Genomic DNA, 27,794 nt, shown 5'->3' with positions numbered 1-27,794 from the left:
TAAACCTACCTTTCTGATATATGGTTTTAAAGGGGGAATATTTAAGTGCCTGGGAAAGTACCAGTACAAGAACATAAATTACGCAAGTTACTGTTACAAATAAGTGAATATTACAAGTCTCAACTGAGCAACATCTGACATTCACAAAACTTTCACTGAAATGATGATGTTAAAAACTGTGTGCTATCCACAAAGAAAGTGTTCAAACTTAAATTACTCACTACTGAGAGATTATTAAAACTGTCTGTAGCTCTGGGGCCAGTGGAAAAAAAAAACAATTTCCTCTCCACTAAGATCCTGAATAGTAAAACAACGTGGTGTTCAAACCAACCTCCATAAACTGTTAACAAAATACCTTGCTTTGCTAAATGAATTGCCGATGAGTATCAGGTTGCTGCAATGCTATTACAGAGTACACAAGCTTTTTTTTTCATATCTTATGCTAAAATACTTCTTTACACCGCATTCAGCTAAACTAAACTAACTTTAATCTAAGATTATTCACATTTCAGATAGGAACAAAAAGTATGTTTTCAGCTTAAAACTATTCCCTGAAAGTATTTCACCCTTTTTTGTAGAAATTCCGTTCAAGATCACTGCAATAGCTCTGCAAATTCTTCATGCAACAAAATAAAGAGTAGCTTGATCACATTTCAATGTTTTAAATAATTCTATTCACAAAAACATGAAAATTATCATTTAAAATGATACTTTGTGGGCTGAAGCTTGGGAAATTACTGTATTTTGCAAAACTCAAAAATAAAACAACATACAACTTTTTATTCAGCATTTAATGATTTTGGAAACACAGTAGTCAACACAAAAACCACCAAATCTCAAAAAGACCACTAAACATAAAAGTGTGTAAGAATAAATGAAGTAACGGTATACACAGAAGTAACTGATGGTGGAAGACAGATGGCAATGTACGACTAGGTTCACTTTAAAATGTTTTATAATGCCACTTAAAGTTATTTCTGGACGCAAAGTAACTGAAGGTATCTTACAAGCATTTCTGTAATTAAGTTAACAGAGAAATTAACACAGATTCACATAAAACAAAAGAACAGCATAAAAAACTCCAACAAAATTTTAAAGCAATGCCTGTAGGCTATTATTATTTACAACAGTCATCAATTTCATTGCAAAAGAAATGATAAATATTGCACAGTGTCCAGGTATTTAGCATTAACACACGTTTAAATACATGCTTTGGCTTACGATTTGCCAACAAGAACACCACCTGCACGATGTCTTGGGCCATCCGTAATCTCTCCAGCACTATGATCCTGTTCCTTTAGGTCACCACTAAATTGTTGTCTATATGCTTTTATTTCTTTATCCTTTCCCTTTACATCATCAGTGACATCTTCAATGAATTTCACCAACTGTTTAAAAAAAATACAAATATATTACCCACTCAAAATCAAATTTCTGCAAAATATGTTTATCAGTCACAAAATTTTCTTGGCTTAATGAACTATTACAATGAATAAAATTTTCAGTTCAGCAACACACTACACCAGGGGCACAGGAAAATGAAATTATATAAGTCAACTCAATTACACATGTGGGTACTGTTCTGAAAATGTCAAGGAGAAAAATCTGGAACTAACACAGAAGATGGCAATGATACTGACAAAATGTGTTTGCTATATCGCTACACACTCCACATACATTTAAGTTAATGTTTAACTTTATTTGCAGAACAATTTTGTATTTCTGTTCTGGGTGCTTTCTTCAAATGGATAAACTGGAATACTGCACCATCATAAAATTTCTTATTTTGGAATGCTTAACACTAAACTGAAGTTATCTACATCTGAATGGGACGATACAGACATTGCCTCATATGAACGTATGGTTCTTTGTGGAACATTCTTCACAGATCATTTTATTTCTCTGATAATATAGGTCATACAAGTGTAACAGACATGACTGTCTGTAGTTCAAAGTTTCTCAGAGGGCAACAACTATTTTCTATTAGTTTGATCATCGTACTCACCATTTCTACACACCCTTCTTTAAGGCCTATGTGTTATGCATGCCTTAAACCCACAGAAAACTAACTTCCCAAGAAAGATATGCTGACTATTAATTACTTTGCAGACAGCAGTAGTCAGTTGTGGAAGTAGTGAATAATACAATAAAACTCATCAGCTTTGACCAGTAGCTATCATAATAGCAACTATTTGTCTGTACTATGTAACTAGCATAGTGACTGACACCATACAATCACACACATTTTAACTGTATAAGGATCCCAGTGGGAATATGAGGCTATGGGTGGAATGTGGTTATCAATGGCTTCAAACATACAAAAAACTTGTAAACATCATATTACAGTTGGGAAACTAGGAAAAGTTCTATATGTAGAAAACTGGAAAATTTTTCCAAACTCCATTTGCTTAACAAGGTACCTATACAGACCAAGTAAAGAATCTCTTCTTTTCACATATGTGAAGGTGGTTGTCATGACAATAGAAATGGTTACACATTTGTACTATGAAATAAGTGTCTAGAGTTACTTTCATTTTCCCTGTTCTATATTTTGTAAGTGTCAGGACATCAGGAAAAGGCTAACATCTCTTACTACAGATCAAATATTTAATCAGTTTACTGCAACCACTGTATACAGTACAGAGCAATTGTTTAAGGTAACAATGAAACACATATGCCCAAAGGAACTATCACAGCTCTCTGAGTATTATAAACTTACTAGGATAAGAGGTGGATGGGGAAGACAAAATCAGTTCTACAGGAATCAATTTGGTTTCCATAATCAACAAAATTTTAGGAAATGGAATATCAACATCACTCTGGCTGGTTTGAAAAATTGCTAACACAGCTCTCTCCATTTGATTCTCAACAGAGAAAACAATCTTCAGATGTGAAAGTAGTAGTTGTTGTGGTCTTCAGTCCAGAGACTGGTTTGATGCAGCTCTCCATGCTACTCTTTCCAGTGCAAACCTCTTCATCTCCCAGTACCTACTGCAACCTAGATCCTTCTGAATCTGCTTAGGGTATTCATCTCTTGGTCTCCCTCTACGATTTTTACCTTCCACACTGCCCTCCAGTACTAAATTGGTGATCCCTTGATGCCTCAGAACATGTCCTACCAACCGATCCCTTCTTCTAGTCAAGTTGTACCACAAGCTCCTCTTCTCCCCAATTCTATTCAATACCTTCTCATTAGTTATGTGATCTACCCATCTAATCTGCAGCATTCTTCTGTGGCACCACATTTCAAAAGCTTCTATTCTCTTCTTGTCTAAACTATTTATCGTCCATGTTTCACTTCCATACATGGCTACACTCCATACAAATACATTCAGAAACGACTTCCTGACACTTAAATCAATACTCGATGTTAACAAATTTCTCTTCTTCAGAAACCCTTTCCTTGCCATTGCCAGTCTACATTTTATATCCTCTCTACTTCGACCATCATCAGTTATTTTGCTCCCCAAATAGCAAAACTCCTTTAGTACTTTAAGTGTCTCATTTCCTAATCTAATACCCTCAACATCATCCGACTTAATTCGACTACATTCCATTATCCTCGTTTTGCTTTTGTTGATGTTCATCTCCTTTCAAGACACTGTCCATTCCGTTCAACTGCTCTTCCAAGTCCTTTGCTGTCTCTGACAGAATTACAATGTCATCGGCAAACCTCAAAGTTTTTATTTCTTCTCCATGGATTTTAATACCTACTCCGAAGTTTTCTTTTGTTTCCTTTACTGCTTGCTCAATATACAGATTGAATAGCATCGGGGAGAGGCTACAACCCTGTCTCACTCCCTTCCCAACCACTGCTTCCCTTTCTTGTCCCTCAACTCTTATAACTGCCATCTGCTTTCTGTACAAATTGTAAATAGCCTTTCGCTCCATGTATTTTACCCCCGTCACCTTCAGAATTTGAAAGAGTATTCCAGTCAACATTGTCAAAAGCTTTCTCTAAGTCTACAAATGCTAGAAACGTAGGTTTGCCTTTCCTTCCAAGATAAGTCGCAGGGTCAGTATTGCCTCATGTGTTCCAACATTTCTACGGAATCCAAACTGATCTTCCCCGAGGTCGGCTTCTACCAGTTTTTCCATTCGTCTGTAAAGAATTCGCGTTAGTATTTTGCAGCTGTGACTTATTAAGCTGATAGTTCGGTAATTTTCACATCTGCCAACACCTGCTTTCTTTGGGATTGGAATTATTATATTCTTCTTGAAGTCCGAGGGTATTTCGCCTGTCTCATACATCTTGCTCATCAGATGGTAGAATTTTGTCAGGACTGGCTCTCCCAAAGCTGTCAGTAGTTCTAATGGAATGTTGTCTACTCCCAGGGCCTTGTTTCGACTTAGGTCTTTCAGAGCTCTGTCAAACTCTTCACGCAGTATCATTTCTCCCATTTCATCTTCATCGTCTTCCATTTCCATAATATTGTCCTCAAGAACATCGGCCCTGCATAGACCCTCTATATACTCCTCCCATCTTTCTGCTTTCCCTTCTTTGCTTATAACCGAGTTTCCATCTGAGCTCTTGATATTCATGCAAGTGGTCTCTTTTCTCCAAAGGTCTCTTTAATTTTCTTGTAGGCAGTATCTATCTTACCCCTCATGAGATAAGCCTCTACATCCTTACATTTGTCCTCTAGCCATCCCTGCTTAGCCATTTTGCACTTCCTGTCGATCTCATTTTTGAGACGTTTGTATTCCTTTTTGCATGCTTCAGTTACTGCATTTTTGTATTTTCTCCTTTCATCAATTAAATTCAGTATCTAGTCTGTTACCCAAGGGTTTCTACTAGCCCTCATCTTTTTATCTACTTGATCCTCTGCTGCCTTCACTATCTCATTCCTCAAAGCTACCCATTCTTCTTTTACTGTATTTCTTTCCCCCATTCCTGACAATTGTTTCCTTATGCTCTCCCTGAAACTTTGTACATCCTCTGGTTTATTCAGTTTATCCAGGTTCCATCTCCTTAAATTCCCACCTTTTTGCAGTTTCTTCAATTTTAATCTACAGTTCATAACCAATAGATTGTGGTCAGAGTCCACATCTGCCCCTGGAAATGTCTTACAATTTAAAACCTGGTTCCTAAATCTCTGTCTTACCATTATATAATCTATCTGAAACCTTCTAGTATCTCCAGGGTTCTTCCACGTATACAACCTTCTTTCATGAATCTTGAACCAAGTGTTAGCTATGATTAAGTTATGCTCTGTGCAAAATTCAACCAGGCGGCTTCCTCTTTCATTTCTTAGCCCCAATCCATATTCACCTACTACGCTTCCTTCTCTTCCTTTTCCTACTGTCGAATTCCAGTCACCCATGACTATTAAATTTTCGTCTCCCTTCACTATGTGAAAGTATGTTCAGGTAAACCCAAAGGATTTTTTTACAGAATCACTACTTTTCACAATACATCTAAAGAAGCTGCTGGATAGCACTGTGGAAGCTCAATGCAGTTCCTTGTGGATGAAGCTCGTGTCTACAAGAAGCCTTGATACCAGAAAACTGTAGCAAAATATAAAAAGACCAGCGCAGATTGACACTTTATAAATTTATACAGTTAAGCAACAGTCGGAGTCTCACTTTATTTTTCCACGTCGATTATTATAATGCATTTTGGCAGACGACCACCATTATCAGATGCAGTCTGCCAAATTGTATTATAACAATTGCTGACAAAAAATGAAGTGTGATGAAGACAGATTTTTTTATAATACGTACATGAGCACCATTCATGATGACATCTATCAAGACTTTTCATCTTTCATTATCATGGTTATGTAACAAAATATTGTGTTTTTTTCAGTTGATCACATGTCAAATACGATTCAATCACAGTAGACTTCTCTATCGTGACAATCCACACTTCACAGAGAATGAAAATTCAAAAAAGAGCTGTGTGCTTGGTCACCGACTCATTGAATATAATACAAGTGCCCAACAATTCCTTGAGGAAAAATGGATATTAGGTTTAAACATCTTATGGATGACAAGCTGATTAGAGAACCAGTCTTTATTTTCATTCTCAAGGAAGCTATCTTGGCATCCAATTCAATTATTTCAGCACCACACTGTTCAGAAAACTGTACCCCAGCAGTACACATTACAAGATAGCATCCCGAGTCATGGATACGCTTCCTTTTAAAATCAAAACAATCAATTTTTCAGGAAGAACCAAGCAATAAAAAAAATTCCCCATACTAACAAAATATCCACAACAGCATTTTTTTAAATGTAGAAAGTTGAGCTTATACATTGGCTTACCAACAGCCACATCATTTGTGAATGTGTTGGCAGAGGAAAGTAGACAATGTTTCCACCAAAACAACCTGCAAGGTGGCTTGTGTAATAGTGTGTTCTGCCGCTGGTTGGTGAGTAGATTTTTTTATCTATCCAATTAAATAATTTTGTCAATAATTGATTGCTTGTGTTGTTATATTAGCCCATGTGGCCATCATTCCTTCTTATGTAACCCTCTTCTCAGCCTGTTTTGTTGTCTCTTTACTACCTTATGTGCTAGGTAATCCATTCGTCTGCACTATCTAAACTAAGGTCCCACATTCCGTTTCTATGAATCTGTTTTGTTTTCATGAGTGACCACATTTGTAGTAAGTCTAGTGATAGTCTTGAAGCAGGTTTTTCCAGAGACAGATTTTGCACTATTTCACTGTCTCCAACTTGCTCCGGTTGAATGGGAAGCACAAGAAGTTCAAATAGGTTACAGATCTGAATGTCCTGTTATAAGTTTGATCCATCTGGATACAAAGATCTTCAGGAAGTGTGCTTCAGAAACATTATACATATAGAGAAGAAAGGAAGTGCCCAAGATCTCCTGCTATATTTTGAATGCACCAGAATCAAAAATTTCCAATCAATACTGCTGAATTGTGTTCAAAGTTGAGTTTGTGATTAGTGTGATATAGTGTACTGTTTTCTAATTAACACCTACATCTACGTGATTACTCCGCTGTTCACAATAAAGTGCTTGGCAGAGGGTTCAATGAACCACCTTCAAGCTGTCTCTCTGCCGCTCCACTCTCTAACGGCATGCAGGAAAAACGAGCACTTAAATTTTTCTGTGCGAACCCTGATTTCTCTTATTTTATTGTGATGATCATTGTTTTTACAATCTGAGTTGATAACTGGTGATTGAAATTTCATGAGAAGATGCCATTCCAGTGAAAAACGCCTTTGTTTTAACGATTGCCAGTCCAATTCACTTATCACGTCTGTGGCACTATCTCCCCTACTTCGCGATAATACAAAACAAGCTGACCTTCTTTGTACTTTTTCGATGTCATCTGTCAGTCCCATCTGATGTGGATCCCACACTGCACAGCAATACTCCAGAATAGGGCGGACAAGCGTGGTGTAAGCAGTCTCTTTAGTCGACCTGTTGCACCTTCGAAGTGTTCTGCCAATGAATTGCAGTCTTTGGTTGGCTCTACCCACAACATTATCTATGTGATCATTCCAATTTAGGGTGTTTGTAATTTACAAAATTCAGACTTGTGTGACTTATTGCATAATCAAAATTTAGCAGATTTCTTTTAATACTTACGTCAATAACTTCACACTTTTCTTTAGTCAGGGTCACTTTTTGCACCATACAGATATCTTATCTAAATCCTTTTGCAATTCGTTTTGGTCATCTGATGACTTTACAAGATGGTAAACGATAGCATCATCTGTAAACAATCTAAGATGGCTACTGAGATTGTCTCCTATGTCGTTAATATAGATCAGGAACAATAGAGGGACTATAACACTTCCTTGGGGAACACCGGATATTATTTCTGTTTTACTTGATGACATTCCGTCGATTGCTACCAACTGTGACCTTTCTGACAGGACATCACAAATCCAGCCTGTGAGGTAATGGGTGAGTTGTGGCACCCTGGAGATACTCTACGTTCGGAGTTGGGGCAGCCATACAGGATGCTCATTAGCAACCGTGTGATGCCACACAATAGCTGGACCACGTGGTTACTAGCCGACCGTGTGGCTGGGAATTCCTTGGTGACACTGTGTCAATGAAAGAGATTTTTATGCCGAGAGTGCCAAAGATGTCGGACTTTGTGGAACCTTAATGGCAGACATTTCACAGTTCGTATAGAAATTAATAGTGGCCAGATAAACCAAGATACCTCAAAAAGAAACATATACATTACCATTATTTGCATTACAATTGTGATGGCGTAATCAGATTTTCGATACCTTTATTAGTTCAAAATTTAGTGTGTGAACAAATTAAATTATACAAGTAACATCCAGCAACAAATTTCCAAAACCTAAACAGTTAATCCAATTTTGTCTATCAACATGTATTTAGAAATGTATTAGTGTAAACCAAATTGGTGTTAATTTCAGGCATGTAACTTGAAGTACACGAGTTATTGGAGGTCAAAGTGGCGTATTACTACTTATTGCGTCAGGCCACAAGTACTCCACAATTACACAAAAAAAACGGTAACAGCATGCTTATAAATATATTTATTCATCTATGTCTTTGTTTATATCCAATATATACTATTAATGAAGAAATTGGTTAAACATTTAGTGTGTTTTAGAAAGCACAGAGACATTAGCCTACAGGCCTACCTTTTGTTTCTATTCCTTCGATATACGTTTATTTGATTTGTTTATGTATTTAATAATGTGTGTGAGAGCGTGTTTATGATCCAGCCGTAGGAATAGTTATTTAATTTCAAGTTATTGAGATGTAAATCCAATATTTTGTATGTGTTTCAATATGTTGAAGAGTATGCGTTGGCTTTGAGACATAGCGGGAGTGCTCCAGCCAATCACAGGGATCATTCCAAAAAGGACACGTGGAGAGACGTATGGCGGCTGGGGAGGAGCATCGTTTTCCTTAGAGGACAGGGGGAGTTCTGAACAGTGCAGCGCGAGGGACAGTCACACAGGACATGGGAGAGTCCTGGACATTACAGCGTGACGGATGCAGAGTCACGGGAATGACTTGGAGAGTGGAGCAGTTTTGAGCATGGTAGTGGGAGACAGAAATATTTCTTAGTGCCAACTTGTGCACTTGTGAGTTTCCGTGGCTTCTGCAGTGAAGACGTAGTATGCATCAGAAGTGAATATCTCGCGAGCTATGTTGTTGTTCGTAACTAATCACGTGAAGTAGGAATCTACTGTTTCCCTGTTATTCAACTTATATTTTATTTAATTGCTGGACCATCGACACCAATAGGTGTTTTGCAGTAATAAACTGCATTCTAGAAGGTACTTCTGCTATCGTACTCATCATTTAAAGTTGTTAAGATAGTATCTGCAGATTTTATTTAATTGCAATCTTTCATTTATAAATTACTATGTTGCATAAAAGATTCACAATTGCCGAGTGATACGAACCTTCAATCATTCAATTCATGTGTCTATTCAGACTGTATACTGTAGACTCAACAGTATTTGGCTTGTAATGCAGCAATTATGTATCGCAGCCCCTATACAATGAAACCAGCCAAAACTTTTAATATTTCAACTCAGAGTTTGAGGGTACATGGTTGAGGGCCATCACACACAATTTTTATTTGAAAGCCCCCAAGTCGCACAACTGAGGAGATACTCCATAGGCACGCAGTTTGGTTAGAAGACTGCTTGTGAGGGACGCTGTTGAAAGCCTTGTGGAAATCTAAAAATATGGGCTCAATTCTACATCCCCTGTCGATAGCACTCATTACTTCACGAGTATAAGGAGCTAGTTGTGTATCGCAAGCACTATTTTTTCTGAATCCGGGCTGACTACGTGTCAATAAATCATTTTCTTTGAGGTACTTCATAATGTTTGAATACAGTATATGTTCCAAAACCCTACTGCAAATCAAAGTTAGTGACATGGGCCTGTAATTCAACGGATTACTCCTCCTTCCCTTTTTGGGTATTGGTGTGACTTGAGCAATTTTCCAGTCTTGAGGTATGGATCTTTCTGTGAGCGAGTGGTTGTATATAATTGCTAAATATAGAGCTATTGTATCAGCATAATCTGAGAGGTACGAGACTGGTATACAATCTGGACTGGAAGCCCTGCTTTTATTAAGTGATTTAAGCTGCTTTGCGACACTGAGGATATCTATTTCTGTGTTTCTTAACTTGGCAGTTGCTCTTGATTGGAATTCAGGAATATTTACTTCATCTTCTTTGGTGAAGGAGGATGAGACTGTTAGAAGGGTATGGAAAGGTCTGGAGATAGTGACTTTCCTTAAAGTAATAGAAATGCAGTAAATTTAAATGTGGAAAGCAAGAACATTAAATTGTGAACAATGACATACGTATTTTCCTTTAGGTAAGGAAAACAAATACTGGCTCTGTTCAATTATATAAAAATGAAACACTTTACGATCATTAAATCTGCAGTGATGTGCAACGACTGTAATTTGTGCATGTTTAACTTCCTGTTGCTCAGTTATTCAGACCATCCCTCCAGCAGTTCTTTGATATCAATATTCATAATTATGTGGCATGGGGTCACATCTCTGCTTGAGATAATGGAATTATTTCTTCCACTGCAGCAGAGAATGCCCCCAATGTCTCATTCAAGTATGCAGTTTTTTTTTTTTTTTTTTTTTTTTAGCAGTAGCAGTTGTTTCTATAAGTAGCTCACTTCTAAGCAGTGTCTCTCTGAATGTGGGAATGTTGACACCTTGTCAAATGGTTCTTGTTTCTTAATCATAATAAAGACATTTTTGATAGCTATATGCCCTGTTCATGCCACCTATCAGGCTCACTAATGTTTTTGGGTGTTATGGTATTGTGCAAGTAAGAATGTGCATCTGTGATGCATTCTGTCGAAATTCAAAGATTCAACAAAAACTGCATAGTTGGTGGACTTTATCATAGTCAATTGGAGAAACCTATTGGGATCATTGTTTTATTTGTTTTAACTATTTTGATTACAAGCAGATGATCAACTAAATTAAACACAGCCAATCATCAAGGGGAAAAAAATCATGTTTTGACCTTAATTCCTGGTATATTAAGAAGAATATGGAAAAATTCTGTGTTTAAGAAGATGTTTCAATGAAGCAAAGAGGTTGAAGATGAAAAAAGGAATATTGGCAGAGTCAAAGAGAGTGCATCAACAGAAGCTTCCACAAAATATATGGAAAAGGTTATAGAATTCTTTGAAGCTCAAGAATTCAGAAGAATTCATCCAGGCAAAATGGCCTGGTGCCATTCAAATAGATGGAGAAAAATTACAGTAGGAAAAGTACTTGCTACTGAACTATTTGGAAGAAATAATCGTTTATGATCAAAACTGAATTGGACCTGAAGTAAAATTTACAAATTTTTTTAAATTACTTCTACAGTGGTATGACTGTAGATGCTAGAAGGTCCACACTCACTGTGTACTCTATACATCAGAATGTAAAACTAATGTTGGTACACAACCCATATGAATTGCTGCTTAGCAAAATACTACAAATGCTGTAAATGTAGATTTGCCTTTCCTTAACCTATCTTCTAAAATAGGACTTAGGGTCAATATCACCTCCCACGTTCCAACACTTCTCCAGAAACCGAACTGATCTTCCCTAAGATTGAATTCATTTTTTACCGATGTTCTGTGAATAGTTCGTGTCAGAATTGAATTAGGGATAATTATGGCTTGGAAGCCTGAAAGAGGGCCAACTGTGGCTTGGGAATCCTTTATTCATATTTAGGCTGGGAAATATTAGTAAAGATATCCACCTATGGTTGACCTTGACTGCCTATAAGGCATTGCCCCTTGGCAGTGGAGTTACCTAATAATTGCAACATAGCAGCACGGCCACGATGCACCAACACAAGGATTTCTTTTTATAATTTTTTTTATTACAAATGTACACCAAATCTTTGCAACTTGACTGCAATGACACCAACATGAAATAGGTGTTTTTGTTTTCTGGTGGCCTTAAATGCTCTCTTTTCAGTGGTATAAATAATCTTCCAATCCTGTGTCAATTTCAAGATACATGGTGTCAGATACAGATAAAATTTGGTACTTTTGTTAACTTTTGAGGCAGATAACATGGTGAATGCAGCTGTAGAAATTTTCTTCTGTTACTGAATTGCTTACAGGCATATAGACAACGCACTGACAAACATTCATGTTTCCAGTATCCTTTACTCACTACCTATTCCTTCTTTTCATACCAGGCAATTTCCTTGTGACAAAATTTTTATTAAGTTTTAAGAGATGCTGGCCAATGGCCACTGCTTTCTGTTCTGTTATTTCTGTGTTCTGCACAAATATTAGTAATAGGATGACAGGTCGGAGGATCCCATTATGTCAAACAATGGCTTGCTACACTTGAGAATATTTTTTGGGTTTTCCAGTTAACAAGAAAGTGGTCTTTGGGAAAGCAACTCTAGTACCTACACAGAAATACAGATGGAGCTGAGACTTTACAGACATTCGTGGAGGTCCCTTAGGCACATTAAGCCTACAAACTAATTTTGTCCAACTCTAGAAGGTCAAGAGGGGAGCATCTTCCAGATTCAATCACTTGATACAGATTGACCATGAAGTAAGAGTACACACACTATCTTGTCATATTATTGTGACCAGCTGTCAAAAGTTTGAATAACCACCTTTTGTAGCTTGGACTAGTGTGAGTCATGCAAGAAGAGAATCAATTAGGTTTTGGAAGGTACTGACAGGGCTGTGAAACCACATCGACTACAGTGTCATGGCCAGCTGCGTTAGGTTTCTCAGATGAGGATTCACAGTGCATACAGCCAGATCTATGTTCATAGATTCTATACTAGGTTTAAGTCCGGCGAGTTTGGTAGTGAGGGGAGTATGGTAAACTCATCCTGGTGTTATTCAAACCAAGCATATGCATTGTGAGATGTGTGACACGTTGCATTGTCTTGCTGGCAGATGCCACCATGCTGAGGAAAAACAAGGTGTATGTAGGGGTGGACTCTGTCTCCACGGATAGATGCATACCTGTGTTGATCCACTGTGCCTCTCATAATGACAAGATCAACCACAGAATGCCATGGAAACATTCCCCAGAACATAATGCTCCCTTTTCTAGCCCAGACTCTTCCAATGATTGTTGCAGGGCATTTGTTTTCAGATGTTTCCTATTGTACATGCCAATGGGCGTAAGTACAATGGAGCATAAAATGTAAGTGATCTGGAAACATCATCAGTCACCACTCAGTGGATGTCCAGTTGCCATACTGACATACAAATTTCAGCCTTCATCGCCAATGAACAGCCATCAGAATGGAGGCACAAACCAGATGCCTATTGCAGAGGCCCATATGCAGTAACATTCACTGAAAGGTCATTTGCTGCACGGTTAGAGGCACCATTTCACTGACTGCATGGTCCCTCCCGCCTGAGGTCCAAGTCCTCCCTCCAGTGAGTGTGTGTGTGTGTGTGTGTGTGTGTGTGTGTGTGTGTGTGTGTGTTTTTTTTTGTTCTTAGCATAGTAGTGGGTAAGTCTAGAGACCAATGACCTCTGCAGTTTGGTCCCGCAAGAGCTTGCACACATTTGAACATTTTGAAAGGTCATTGAGGAGACACTGTTGGTAGCCCTTTGTGGTCCATCTGGTGTTGGGGGGGGGGGGGGGGGGGAGGAGTTGCTCAATAGTTGTGCGGTATGTCAGTGTGCATGTATATGTCTCTGTAGCCGTTTTTCACCCTTGTCATCCATGGCCTGTGGTGCACCACAGCTGCCTCAGTGCCGCTTTTGGGTAGCACCATTTGCCATGCACTGCGTAATTGAAGCCTGGGAGCACAAGAACAGTTTACAAACTAAGCCTTTTCTGAAATGCTTCCACCCTTGGCCCGAAAGCCAATGATCATGCCATTTTGGATGTCAGATAAATCACTCCATTTCTGCATTGCAACGACTGCACTGTTTTCCACATCCCTCCCAACACGCTTTATATACCCTCCACTGCTAGTGCAGCCACCTGCCGTCTGAATTGTTACGGCACGTTGATGTCTGACATTGGCAGTGGTCACATTAATGCCACTGAAACGTGTATAAAGTTGATACTCAAATATTTTCATGGACCTTGTGATTATTACATTTATGTGGCAATAAATTTACCGGTATTTGTAATAAATAATGTAAGAGAATTTAGAAACTCAGAATCATAGAACTAATAGAAGAATACATTCCACACAAACCATGCTTACTGGCCAATGGTTCAGAAAAGAACTTTATATTCTGATGCAAAATCAGTAACAAAATTGAAAATCCATGGATATTTAAGAACAAAGTACAAGACTGCCTTATGAGACATACTTCCTACAATTTATCTGAACATTTCATCTCAGAAAAGTAAATCACAGTTAATACTCATGCTTAATATTAAACATATTTTTAACTTTTCCAATAAATACGACAGCACAGATGGTGTCTGAAATCAGTAGTTACACAAGGTGTCACAGGAGCAATGGTCAATAATCAGGGATATGACAGGAACAGCCCTTCTAAGAGCAACGAAGTCTAATAAACATGTGATGTAAAATGCATACCTTAAGAGCTATGAGCAATTATTCAGTAGAAGATAAGCGATTCACAATAACTAAGCTGAGCAAGTGCTCATAGCTCTTCAGGAATGCATTTTATAGCCCATGTCTAGTAGGTGTTTTTGCTCTGAATGATTGTTCCTTTCACATCTCTGAAAATTTACCATTCCTCCTTTGACACACTGTATAAATGGGTAGTTTGTCATAGCAGCAGTAGCCTATATACATACAGCACCTAAGCAGTGTAAGAGAAGTGGCCTGTTTTCTTCTTCAAAGTAGCTCATTCTCGGCAACTATTCCCACACATACACAAAAGAAACCAGAAATAATCCTATAATTGCCAGTGTAGGTCAGTCAGCACTGGTAATGATTTCTTATATTAGGTTCATGCGCAAATTCATAAAATTTTGGTTTTGTATGCTGGCATTCTGGTTGCTATGGGTTCATTTATCAATTGTCATTTTTATTTGTAGTTCACTGTTATTTGAGTTTACACATTGTCATTTGGAGATAGTGAGAGAAGCTGTATATGCCAGAAAATGGAGTGCCTAGTGGAGAAGTCTGAACACTGCCGACATATTCTTCTGTTTGAGTCAAACAGAGGGGTGACAGCAGTGCAGACAGTCAGAACCATTTGTGCTGTGTGTGTGGATAGTGCCACTGGAAACAGCACGGTAAAAAAATTATTTTCTCATTTTAAGGACTATTGTTTTTGACATTAGTGACTCAACGTTGATGAAGAGCTTCAGGGTTTGATGAAGATAGTTCAAACACATTAATCCACTATGATCCACATCAATGTACTCGAGATCAGGCAAACATGATCAACTGTGATCATTCCACCACTGCATACAATGGGGAAGGTCCAAAAATGTGGTGTATGGGTACCGCATGCTCTAAGCCAAAAATCACAAAAATCAGCAGGTGGCCATATGTGCACCTCTGCTTGCTCATCATAAATTGACTCTTAAACAACACCGACCATTCCTATCCTGCATCATTACTTGTGATGAGAAGTGGTACCTTTATGCAAACGAAAGGAATGGTTGAGCTCAAAAAAAGCAGTAAGTACCAATACGAACACCTGCTCGCACCCACAAAAGATAATGTTATGCATCTGGTTGGTTGGTTGATTTGGGGGGAAGGGGCAAACCACAAGATCATCGGTCGCAGCGGATGATGAAGAAAATCAGCCATGCCCTTTCACAGGAACCATCCCGGCCTTTGCCTGAAGTGATTTAGGGAAATCACAGAAAACCTAAATCAGGATGGCCGGATGTGGATTTGAACCATCGTCCTCCCAAATTCGAATCCAGTGTACTAACCACTGTGCCACCTCGCTCGGTATGTGCATCTGGTGGAACATTGGTGGTGTGGTCTACTACAAACTGCTTCCATGAGGCGTAACCGTCACTGCTGACATTTACTCTTAACAAATGTGGTATCAACAACAAGGAATACTGCATGAAGCTATATTACTTCATAATAACGCCAACCCACATTCTGCTAGACTGACCAAAAACACTATACAGGAGTTGGGAAGTCATGCCACATCCACCTTATTCACCTGACCTTGCATTCTCAGATTTTCCCCTTTTTGCTCTATTGAACAACCTTCAAGGAACTTCCTTTCCGGATGAGAATGTACTCCGAACATGGCTCAAAGAGTCCTTCACCTCCAAACCACGTGATTAGTACCCAGTGTTGTGAGGCTGTTGTGAATAGTGAAGGAGAGTATATTATTGACAATTAAAGTCTCTGTAATGGGTATCTGTTGTGTTTATTAAACTTATGCAAAAACACTATGTACTCTTGCACCAACCTAATAGCATATTTTACAGAAGTTGGCTGCAATAGATGCCTTGTTTGACAATGTGTAACTTTATTTAATCCAGAACTTAACTCTCATTTGCAGTGGGATGCAAGGAATTCTATCTAAATGTTGCCATTTCCATAACAAAACTGGGTCAAATGTATCACCACTGATACTGAGCCCAAGATTTTGTTTTTAATTTTATTTTTAATTATATTTATGTCATAGTTTCCTGAATCAACAAAAGTTACATTTCGTTGTCCTGAAAATATCCGTCACAAAATTATTTGAGGAAATACAGTTAAAGTTGACACTTCTGTAGATGAGGATGGAGGACAAACGTTTGCTTTTTATACTGGAAGCTATTTAAATTTAAAGTTGCACCCACTGTTGCTATTTCAGTTGTTAAGTTATCTTTTGAACAAACTTCAAGATTTAAAGAAAGGTAAGATATTACGTGTACACCTATTTCGCAAAAACAGCTATGCATTTAGCATCCCACTAATGACGAAAAACACGAGAACGGTAAATCTATAACTGAACAATTATAGTAATTCTGTTGATTTTAGGCTAGGAGTGAGAGAACCCAATAAAATATCTAGAGAGCCATAAAGCAGTGTTTAATATGTAAATAACCATGTATAAACGTTGCAAGAAATTGTGTTCCATCCGTGACAGTTTTTTGGATTATTGCTAAAATCTAAACCATTTTCTGTCATTCTTAAGTTATACTGGTTGGTGTAACTAGTGTCTTAATGGTTTACACTAATACTGTTTTGACAAAGGGCACATTATTGCGGTGCTCTGGCTCCAAATGAGAATCTCAAATTGCAAAGCTGGTCACCTGCTTGCGTACTACTGTCATGAGCACTTATGGAAAGTGGTTGAAGGTCAGTGGAATAACAAATAAGGCATATGGCATAGGATTCCACATCTCATCACAGATGGCAGAGATCGGAAGATCCCCCCAGTGTAATCCAGGATTGGCAGTGATCAGTGGCAGACCTGATAAGAGTACAATTTTGGTGCAGGCGCAAGCCTTCCAGTGCACACCTATGGAAGGCCATTAACATGAAGCTCCACATCACACGACACCTGTGTCTTCCTGTCTTGACCTAATAACATCGTCAGTTATGATTGCAGTGGACACGGCATCACCGAGTTTCCACCGTGGAGCAATAGAAATATGTCGCCTGTCAAATGAATTGCCATTTCTTGTTACACCAGGTTGACAGTTGGGTCCATACACACCATCACACAGGCAAATGGCTGCTTGAAACATGCACCGCACCACAGTTGCTGGCCGCTGAGAGCAGAATTATGCCATGAGGTACATTGAGTTGGGCTTCTATAGGTCCTATGGTAGTTCTCCAAGACACCATGACAACAATTAACTACGTGAACATTATCGTGGACCACTTGCCTCACTTCATGGTTGAAGTCTTCTCTGATGGGGATGACATCTTCCAGCAGGGTAACTTTACATGACAAGGCCAGGATTATGCTTCAGTGGTTTTAGGAGCATGATAGTGAACCCTCATTGATGCATTAGCCAGCAAATGCTCTGATCTGTAATCACTGTAACACTTATTGGGCACCAGCTACGTGCCCACAATCCACCACCCCATAATTCGCAGGAATTTAGTGACTTGTGAATAGAGTTAGTTAGTTAGATGGTTCGTGTTCCACTGGTCAATCGCACTGTACAGTAGCCGTTATGATGTGGAATGTGTCAAGTGCACAAGAAATGGACATATGAAACAAGATTTTTTTAAATACATATATGCATTTTACAATACAGAGTAAAAGATTAATATTCCTATTATTTAGCCCATTCCCTTAAATGGCACAAAATGCATATTCTATATTTATCGACTTCTTTATTCCTAGTCAAGAATTCATCTATGATATAGAAGCAGTTGGCAAGGAGATATGATTTCAATTTATTTTTGAAGCTGTTACTGCTGTCTGCCACAGATTTTATTTCATATGGTAATTTGTCAAAAATTTTTATAGCAGTAGGTTGAGTAAAGGATAGTGTAAGTCTTTCTCTTTTTCTGGTACCATAATCATGAATGTCACTGTTGTTTTCAAACTGGCCCATGTTGTTGAGAATAAATTTCATTAGTGAGTAAATGTACTGTGAGGCTGTTGTAAGAATTCCCAATCTTTTAAAAAGATTGCCTACAAGATGTGCGACTATGAACCCCACACATTATGCTAACCACTTCCTTTTGAGCAGTGAATATTTCTTGTCTAAATGTTGAGTTACCCCAAAATAATATTCTGTATGACATCAGAGAGTGAAAGTATGCAAAGTATGTTAGCTTGCTAATTTCTATATCCTCAAAATTGGCATTGTTCTGATTGCAAAAGTTGCTGAACCTAGTCGCTTTAGAAGATCCAAAATATGAATTTTCCAATTAAGATTCTCATCTATATATACACACAAAAACTTAGTATGGTCTATCCTGTCTACTGACTTCTGTTGATGTGTGATATTTATTGAAGGAACTGTACATTTTGCAGCAGAAAATTGGATGTACTGTGTTTTTTCAAAGTTTAGAACAAGCCCATTTGCAGAAAACCAATTAATGACTTTTCAAAAGACCTTATTTGCATCATTTTCAATTGGAGTTTCTTTTATTGGATTAATAATGATGCTTGTATCATCAGCAAACGGTGTCAGTTCAGCTTCTTGCTTCAGATAAGAAGGGAGGTTGTTCCGATATATCAAGAACAGACCCACGATTGAACCCTGTGGAACACCTAATGTAATTTCACTGCAGTTACATGAAGTGGCAAACTTATTTAAATAAACCACTTGACCCATATAAAGAAACTTTTTGTTTCCTGTTCTGTAGGTATGACTTAAGCCACTCACATGCTATTCCATTTATACCATAGAATTGTAATTTTTGTAACAATGTCATTGTTCACACAATCAAATGCTCTGGACAAGTCACAGAAAATTTCAATTGGCGACATTTTACTATTTAAAGACTATTATGTGGACAGTGAAATTTTATACTGCTGTCTCAGTGGAACAGTATTTTTGAAATCCGAACTGTGATTTACTAAGTATCCCATCACTCTTGAAATGGCTAACCACTCTTGAGTACATTACTTTCTTGAAGATTTTTGAAAATGCTGTAAGCATGGATACTGGCCGATAATTATTGACATCTGTGGTGTCCCCTTTTTTGTAGACAGTCCTGACTATGGCATATCTTAACCTGTCTGGGAAAATACCTTGAGTTAGTGATGCATTACATATGTGATTCAGAACATCAGCTGTAATAGCTCCATATTGTTTTAATACATTATTAGAGATGCCATACTCCAACAGAACATTTATTTTTCAAAGATTTAATAATTTTACTTTTTTCACAAGAGGTTGTAAGGTGAAACTTAATCTGACTATTTTTTTTTTTCAAAACAGACTCTTCCATGTACTGCCTGGCTTTTTCTTTTGAACTGTTCTCACCAATTTTTTTCTCCTACACTTAAGAAATGGTTGTTAAATACATTAGCTACTTGTGTACTGTTGGTTACGATGGTCTCGTTCTCCTTCTAGTAATGCTACCTCCCCCAGTGGTTACTTTTCCTGTCTCCCTTCTAACAACATTCCATATTGATTTGATTTTATTGCCGGAGTTGTTAATTTCTTCTCTAACATGCATATTTCTTGATTTCCTTACAACTTTTCTCAGTATGTCACAATAATTTTTGTAGTGTAAAACTAATTCTATATCTTTACTAGTTCTTGCTGTCTCATACAGTTTTCTTTTTCTTCCTGAAGACACTTTAATACCTGTAGTAATCCAAGATTTCATTGAAAAGTGTGGTGGTGTTACATTCAGTAATTTTGTTTGGGAAACAATGTTCAAAAAGGAATATAAATTTATCAAGAAATATGTTGCATTTATCATTAGCATTTGTATTATTATATAATCTCCCCAATTAACATTTCTTAAGCTTTCTCTGAAGTGCTCTATAGATACCGGGTTGAGCGACCTCACACTTTTACTTAATGGTTTCCGAACTGTACACCCTGTTAGGTTTTGTAAGTTAATCAGTTGTGTGTCACGGTCTGACAATCCATTTACCACAGGGAAAGCATGTGTGTTTTACATCCTCTTTCTGTACAAATACATTATCTATTAAAATGCTTCTGCCTTGAGCTATACATATAAGGAAATGGACCACTGATTCTAAGTTATCTGTTGTTAACAACACTTCTAGTTCACTTTTCCTATCAGAATTACTTAGAAAGTTTACATTGAAATCACTAAAGATTAATAACTACTTCTTTTTGTCTGACATACAGCATAATAGAGAGTTAGACCTTTATGAACAGCTCCAGGTCTCCTAATGGGGACCCGCACACTGTTGCTAATATCAATACTACATTATCTTGCTGAAGTCCACATGCACAAACCTCAAAGTGCTGATCAACACAAAATTTGCTTACTTCTACATTTTTGCATTTATACTCTTGCTTGATGAAAATGGCAACTCCTCTGCTATCTATCCTAGATCTACAAGTGTAAGATGCTAAATTATACCCACTTATACTGACACTATCCATGCCCACAGTTACCTGGTGTTCAGACAGACAGAGTATATCAATCTCATTTTTATTTTTGAGATCATCTAAACACACTAATAGCTCATCTACTTTATTTTTTATTCCCCTGATATTTTGATGAAGTAAACTGATACTGCCTTAGCTTCACCCCTATTTACTGTGCATGAAGTTTCTTTTATTCTATTTATCTTGAGTGTCATCTGTCTGGACTTTGGATTTAACCTAAAAAAACCTGTCTGCCTGGACCCATTAACCAGAGGGATCACTCCTTGTGTGACTGAGGACCCCCTTACAGTTTCTGTTAATGGAGAAGCTAACTTATTTTTCCCCATCCTGTTCAGGTGCAGGCCATGTGTAGTGTCTCCCCACCTACCAATAGCATTTACTGGAACAACACTTATGTGAGACACCTGGTGCCTCATACATACTTCTTGAAACCTATCACGGACCTTTAGAATCCATGTCAAGCAATATCAGTGCTGTACTGTGTTTGAAAAGCAGAACAACGCACAAACAGGCAGTCATTGTTTTAGCTCATCGGTGTAAATGTCTCCCTCAGTAAAGATATTTCTTTGGTAAAGAAACTGCTTCCTTCCGAGCCTTCAAAAAAATCTGCAGCTGTAAAAAAATCTACGGGAAAAACAGTCTAAAAAGACAACAAGCAGATTTTCTTAGAAGACAAGAAATAATCTTGTTAACTTACAAGTAAAATCAGCAAGCAATTACCTAGTACGAAGGACGTCAAGTATACTGTAGAACCAGCTACTGTGAAAAGAGTTAGCATGCAGAAATGTTACAAGAATATGACAGTAAAGGAAGCCTGCTTTCTTCCATTTTTTTTTTAACCAAGAATATCCAGATATTGAAATCTAATTTTTCACCTTACACCCAGTGTACATTCTCTTATCTATAAGATTCTGATGAGTGATCAACAATCATATTTCTAAGGCCTACACAGGCAGACAATCTTGAAGGTGCAGTGTCAGAACAATCATGACAAGAACATTTATTTTGTTGAAGTTTCAAATTTCAAGATAGAATTCACACAGATTTGGGCATATAATTATATAATTGTTAAGGCTTTTGTGGCCACTTGTTGACAAACCGCCTGCTGGTTTCTGTCTTTAAATCTGGAGGAGGAGGAGATTAGTGTTTAAGGTCCGGTCAACAACAAGGTCATTACAGATGGAGCACAAGCTCGGGTTAGGGAAGGATGGGGAAGGAAATTGGCCATGCCTTTCAAAGGAACCATTCCAGCATTCACCTGAAGCAATTAAGGGAAATCACGGAGAACCTAAATCTGGATGGCCGGATATTTTTGAACCACCGCCCTCCCAAAAACAAGCCCAGTAAGCTAACCACTGCACCACCTCATTCAGTCTCCGATTCTTTGGCAACATGAGTGGCTGGCATTGTCAAAGCTTCAACATCTGTTTCTGGTGATGGATTGGAGTCGACCTTGTGGCCACATATGATATGTACCTGACACACCAACAGCCAAGGGCTTTTTCATGGTCATTTCAGGTGAGATTCTCCCCTTGCTACATGTAAGGGTCATTTGCTGCAGCACGGGACTTCAGGATCTGTTCACCATGAAGCTATCATCTTGTATATTTCTATAGCTTCTCTGAACAAGCTGGTGTGACAGTTCTTCTCTACAGCAAGAACTTTCATTTTGACGAACTTTAGTATGTTATCAGTCTCTCATGGTGCCTGTTCCGCCACCGCCAATTTCTCCACCTGCCCCAACCTACTATGCAGTTTATGTTCAGTGATCCTGGTGGCGACTGATCATCCAATCATTCTAACACACACTTTTCCACACACTCACTGTATACGATGTATTCCTGCATTGGTAGTGGGTCCTTTTTCTCTTTTGCCAATCTGAGACACCAAAGAGTGAACAAGTTCTTCCTATAGTCCCAAATCAAGATATCAAACATGTTAGGAAGATCAAATAAAACTATATGTTTCCAGAGACCTTTTCAAGTCTCAAATATATATGATGTATACAATGCAGACCGAAGCAACAAATGAAAATTTGTACCGAGGATGGGATTCGAACCCAAGTGTCCTACTCAGTAGGTAGTTATGCTAACTGCTACATAACCCTTGCTCAGTGGCTTCATGCAGCTGCACAGACGACCCTAGCATGCACCCCTTCTCAATCCAAATTCCCATTCACACTTCAGCCCTCTTGATATTCCCCATAAACTAATAGCATTGCAGAAGCTCTCTAACTACACTGGACAGCACGCCAGCATCAAGGAGTGAGGCATGCTGGAATTCAATAAGGTGTTGGCCCACCCTTAGCCTTTATGACAGCTTCCACTCTCGCAGGCATACGTCCAATCAGGTGCTGGATGGTTTCTTTTGAATGGCAGCCCATTCTTCGCGGACTGCTGCACTGAGCAGAGGTATCTACATCAGTCGGTGAGGCCTGGCACAAAGTTGGCTTTCCGAAACATCCCAAAGGTGTTCTATAAGATTCAGGTCAGGACTCTGTGCAGGCCAGTCCATTACAGGGATGTTATTGTCATGTAACCACTCTGCCACAGTCTGTGCATTATGAACAGTTGCTAGATCATGTTGAAAGAGGCAACAGCCATCCCTAAATTCCTCTTCATCAGTGGGAAGCAAGAAGGTGCTTAAAACATCAATGTAGGCCTTTGCTGTGATAGTGCCACGCAAAAGGTGTGCAAACCCCCTCCATGAAAAACATGACCACACCGTAACACAACCGCCCCCGAATTTTACATTTGGTGCTACACAGGCTGGTAGATGACGTTCACTGGGCATTCGCCATACCCACACCCTGCCAACAGATCGCCATGTTGTGTACTGTGATTCATCACCCCACTCAACATTTTTCCACTGTTCAATCATCCAATGTTTATGTTCCTTACACCAAGCAAGATGTCATTTGGCATTTACCGGCGTGATGTATGGCTTACGAGCAGCCGCTCGACCATGAAATCCAAGTTTTCTCACCTCCCGCCTAACTGTCATAGTACTTGCAGTGGATCCTGACGGAGTTCAAAATTCTTGTCTAATGGTCTGGATAGATGTCTGCCTACTACACATTACGACCCTCTTCAACTGTCGGCGGTCTGTCGGTCAACAGACAAGGTTGGACTGTAACTTCTGTGCTGTATGTGTTCCTTCACATTTCCACTTCACTGTCACATCAGAAACAGTGTGACCTAGGGATATTTAGGAGTGTGGAAATCTCGCATACAGACATATGACCAATCGCCTTCCCACATTCGAAGTCCTCGAGTTTAACGGAGCACCCCATTCTGCTCTCTCACGATGTCTAATGACTACTGAGATCGCTGATATGGAGTAGCTGTCAGTAGGTGCAAGCACAATGCACCTGATATGAAAAACGTATGTTTTTGAGGGTTTCTGGATACTTTTGATCCCACAGTGTAGGAAGTGAGGTCTAAGAGTGTGAACTTGTCATTCATCTGTAAATTAATAAAATAAAATTAATTTTAACTTAGAAAAACTGATTTCCACTTCATGAGCCCCATCTGAGAATTTCTTGTCCCACCTGTGACGGTCTCCTAGTGTAATTTTTGTAAGTAAATATTAATAATGTTACATTTATTTATATTTAACCACAGAACTGTTTTAATAGTGCGAATTCAATGTGTTCAAAACACTAAGTGTTTAACTCACAGTTCTTGTGAAATGTTGGTGGGTAAATTTGCTGTCCCACCTGTAACAAGATTTTAAAGGGGATAAACAGCTGACTTTGCAAATTCCTGATATTTGGATTTAAAGGGAAGGTGGAACAACTATTCATATGTTCATCGACCAATCTTTAATTTATTTGTATTAATACTCTGTTATATTACCTTTTAATTATCAAGAAACAAAGTGCAAATTGCCCCACCCATAACAATGGAATCTTGTCTTTTGAGATGCTGCTAGTCCTGCGAATTTTTACTTATTATTTTCTGTCAGTTCTTATGGTCGAAAATTATATTCTTGTTCTCGTGACCCTTTCATCCAATACTAAAAGCAGTAGAGCATAACAATACTCTTTTTCAACTCTATCGTAGTCTGTATTCCCAGAGTATAATTATTTACACAAGGAAAACAGAACATAAGACTGTGATAATCACAACAAAGGAAACAGCGGACTCACGTGCTAGTAAAAGTGGGCATTGCTCATTTATTTCTACAATAAGGGATAAGAGTGTGAACTTCACAGCCCAACACACAAACATTTCAAACCTACTTTATTGAAATTTCAGGTCCATGTTGATACCATATGCCCCAATCCCAACATTGAATTATGTTGCCAACATATATGTAAACATTTACAATGTTTCAGAAAGATGTAGGTGGATTCATAGAGATACCAGCTATTTATTTTTAAGACCGCACGTGGAACTCTACACCATTAGGTCTTTAATTTTATAAAAATTTAGTCATAAATAAGAATTTTGTATGATAACAACAAGAAACTGCTATGAGTATGGAAGTTTGATCCTGTTGCTGTTCAACTACCAAATATAATGAAAGTTTTGGACTCTACCCTGGAATTCAGTTACCAACCCAGTGCAACGGTGGATGACAGTACACATAAAAATTTGTCAGTACGAGAGTTAAACACTGTCGTTTTCTGAGACATTTGTTTCAAATCGTCTCCCACTAAAGTTACGTAGCCTACTGAACCCCACGCCCGAAATTCTCAGTTAGGTTGGAAGGTGGCAATTTGGTTGGGCGTTCGCGAAGTCAATGAATTTGAACGCAGAAAATCTAGTTGTGGTAACAAAAATACCAGTAATAAAGCCTAATTCTTAAGTCCGCACCATAGTGAAAAATGCAAGGGGAATCCAGTAGAACTTTTACCATGGCCTTCATCTTTCAAACTGGTGCTCTCATCTTTTGGAAGATTACCTCCTCTTCGAACGAACTTTGAGGCCAAGGATGAAAATGTTAACAATATGACTATGATTTTAGATTTACGTACCTCCTGTACATTGCAGTAACAAAAACCAAAGTAGTGTCAATCCGATGACAAAAATTCCAGGCATAGTTGCACTACACATAGAATTCAAGAATGAAAAACTGTGAAAATGGATATTAATCTCACAAGATAAGCAATGCACTAATGATGCGCCATGTGGCTACCTCTTGTCCTTAATAAAACTATCAAATGTAAGCCAGATAGTCCATAAAACAACTAATTACTGAACTTTCGAAATCCATGTTATTATCTACATATTGAATTCATCTGACGTAGATTGTATACAACAATTATTGAACTGACAATTACACTTGGCAGTAAATAGCACTATGTAGAATAGAAATATAGTAAACTTGGGGCTTGCACACGATTCAAAAGTGATGTTTTAAGCATGTACGTACCTGTTCGGCGTTGCTGGCAAGAATAGGTAACACATCTTTAACAGTTAACTGGCACAGTATACCTCCGACCATTCTGTAACATTTCCTTGAACTGTCAACTCCCTTCAGTGTCTCTGTTACCAGCCTGGAACAAAAGTTTTCTATTTGCTAGATACAGCAATTTGCAAGATACTTACTATACCTTTGGGTGATAAACACATGTTTACCGATGTTCCTCCAAATCCATTTCCATTTCAGCAAGTTTCGCACCCAAATAACGCCGTTCAGCTATCATGTCGCGGTACTTTTCGACGACATCGTTGTCTCTGGGCTTCTTCCTTTCCTCCGCCATCGCAACCGTAGAAATGTGAACATATACTCACTTGCACCGAATGGCAACAAATCTGCCGCAAACCTCCCCACCATCTTGCAGATATTTTAAACAATTACTTATTTTCAGAACCGTACAAGTCCACCAAATAAGGCAAGTTCCTGCAAACCTACTACATTCCACAGATACGTTTAAAATTAGCGCTATCCAATCACGCAGAAGAGAAGTCGATACGTCAAACACACTCGCCGATTGGACACTTGCACAAATTTTAAGCTGAGCTTTCATTTTAGTTTCTGATCAAGTGAAAGAAATTAACAATATTGTCCATACGTTATTTGCAATTTAACAGCTGAACTGTTGCCGAAAATAGTTTTCTGCAATAAACTCTTTCGACAGGAAATAATATTGATGCCTATTTTGTGATCGAAATACGATTTCGTTAAGTTCGTCCTGATGCATATTAACGCTGTTTGTTTCCTCGTGATCTCTCTGTCAATACATAGATACATCGCCTATGACTCGGTACATTGATAGTCACTCTACATCTACCTGTTACTGTGCATATTACAAGGTATTTCGTAACAATGTTAGCGATTTTCTATAGGATTAGCGTATCTGCTTCGGTGTCAAAGTGGGCGAAAAACTGATTACTAATTTAAAGGTCCGGAGGTCAATCATCAGTACGGTTAGGTCCAAGGATTTATTCTGAAGCAACTTATCGCTAAAATTCGTTACCTATGGTAATGATTTGTTTATGTGTAAAATGGCGAAGTTGCACCTCGATTTGGAGTTCACACAGGACCTCTATAATTGGATGGGTAAGGGCTAATTCACTGTAGACGTCAACGGAAGAGAACAGCAAGCGACAACACCGTCAAATGATGACGAGCTCACACTAGACAGAACGTCAGACTTGACTGATTCACTTAGCTCAGCACGAGCTCCTCGTCCAGGCTGCGAAGGCCCAAGAGATGTCCACCGGCCGTCGTGTCATCCTCTGGCCTGTGGCGCCATGCGGACACTGTGCGTGTGGTCAGTACGCTGCTCTCCCAGGCGTTTTACAGATTTCCCAGACCATGGAGCCGCTACTGCTCGGTCAAGTAGCTCAAGTGGCATCGCAGGGCTGAGTGCACCCCACACCACTCTGCCCACCAAGGAAAAATTCTAAGTATGGCAACCACCAATGCTG

At 38.6% G+C, this 27,794-nt stretch overlaps 1 protein-coding gene across 1 annotated transcript; it reads right to left on the bottom strand.

Moving 5' to 3' along the window:
• Positions 1-773: 773 nt before the first annotated feature.
• On the bottom strand, positions 774-26,769 carry LOC126471519 (prefoldin subunit 2-like). Its single transcript, XM_050099741.1, has 3 exons — positions 26,499-26,769; positions 26,293-26,416; positions 774-1,388 (listed from the first exon to the last, which is right to left on the bottom strand). Exons 1-3 carry the CDS (start codon positions 26,621-26,623, stop codon positions 1,218-1,220), a joined length of 420 nt encoding a protein of 139 aa, XP_049955698.1. The 5' UTR covers positions 26,624-26,769; the 3' UTR covers positions 774-1,217.
• Between the last annotated feature and the right edge of the window lie 1,025 nt (positions 26,770-27,794).

Source organism: Schistocerca serialis, chromosome 3, assembly GCF_023864345.2.
Source record: "Schistocerca serialis cubense isolate TAMUIC-IGC-003099 chromosome 3, iqSchSeri2.2, whole genome shotgun sequence".
Classification (NCBI taxonomy): domain Eukaryota; kingdom Metazoa; phylum Arthropoda; class Insecta; order Orthoptera; family Acrididae; genus Schistocerca; species Schistocerca serialis.
This window is presented reverse-complemented; position numbering and strand designations above follow the sequence as displayed.

Excerpts from the sequence above, each read along its gene's own strand:
- LOC126471519 (XM_050099741.1), bottom strand. The coding sequence starts at position 26,623 with ATGGCGGAGGAAAGGAAGAAGCCCAGAGACAACGATGTCGTCGAAAAG. Across the intron at positions 26,417-26,498 it reads ATGGATTTGGAGGAACATCG|GCTGGTAACAGAGACACTGA; the intron begins GTAAACATGTGT and ends CTTTTGTTCCAG. Across the intron at positions 1,389-26,292 it reads TTGCCAGCAACGCCGAACAG|TTGGTGAAATTCATTGAAGA; the intron begins GTACGTACATGC and ends TTTTTTAAACAG.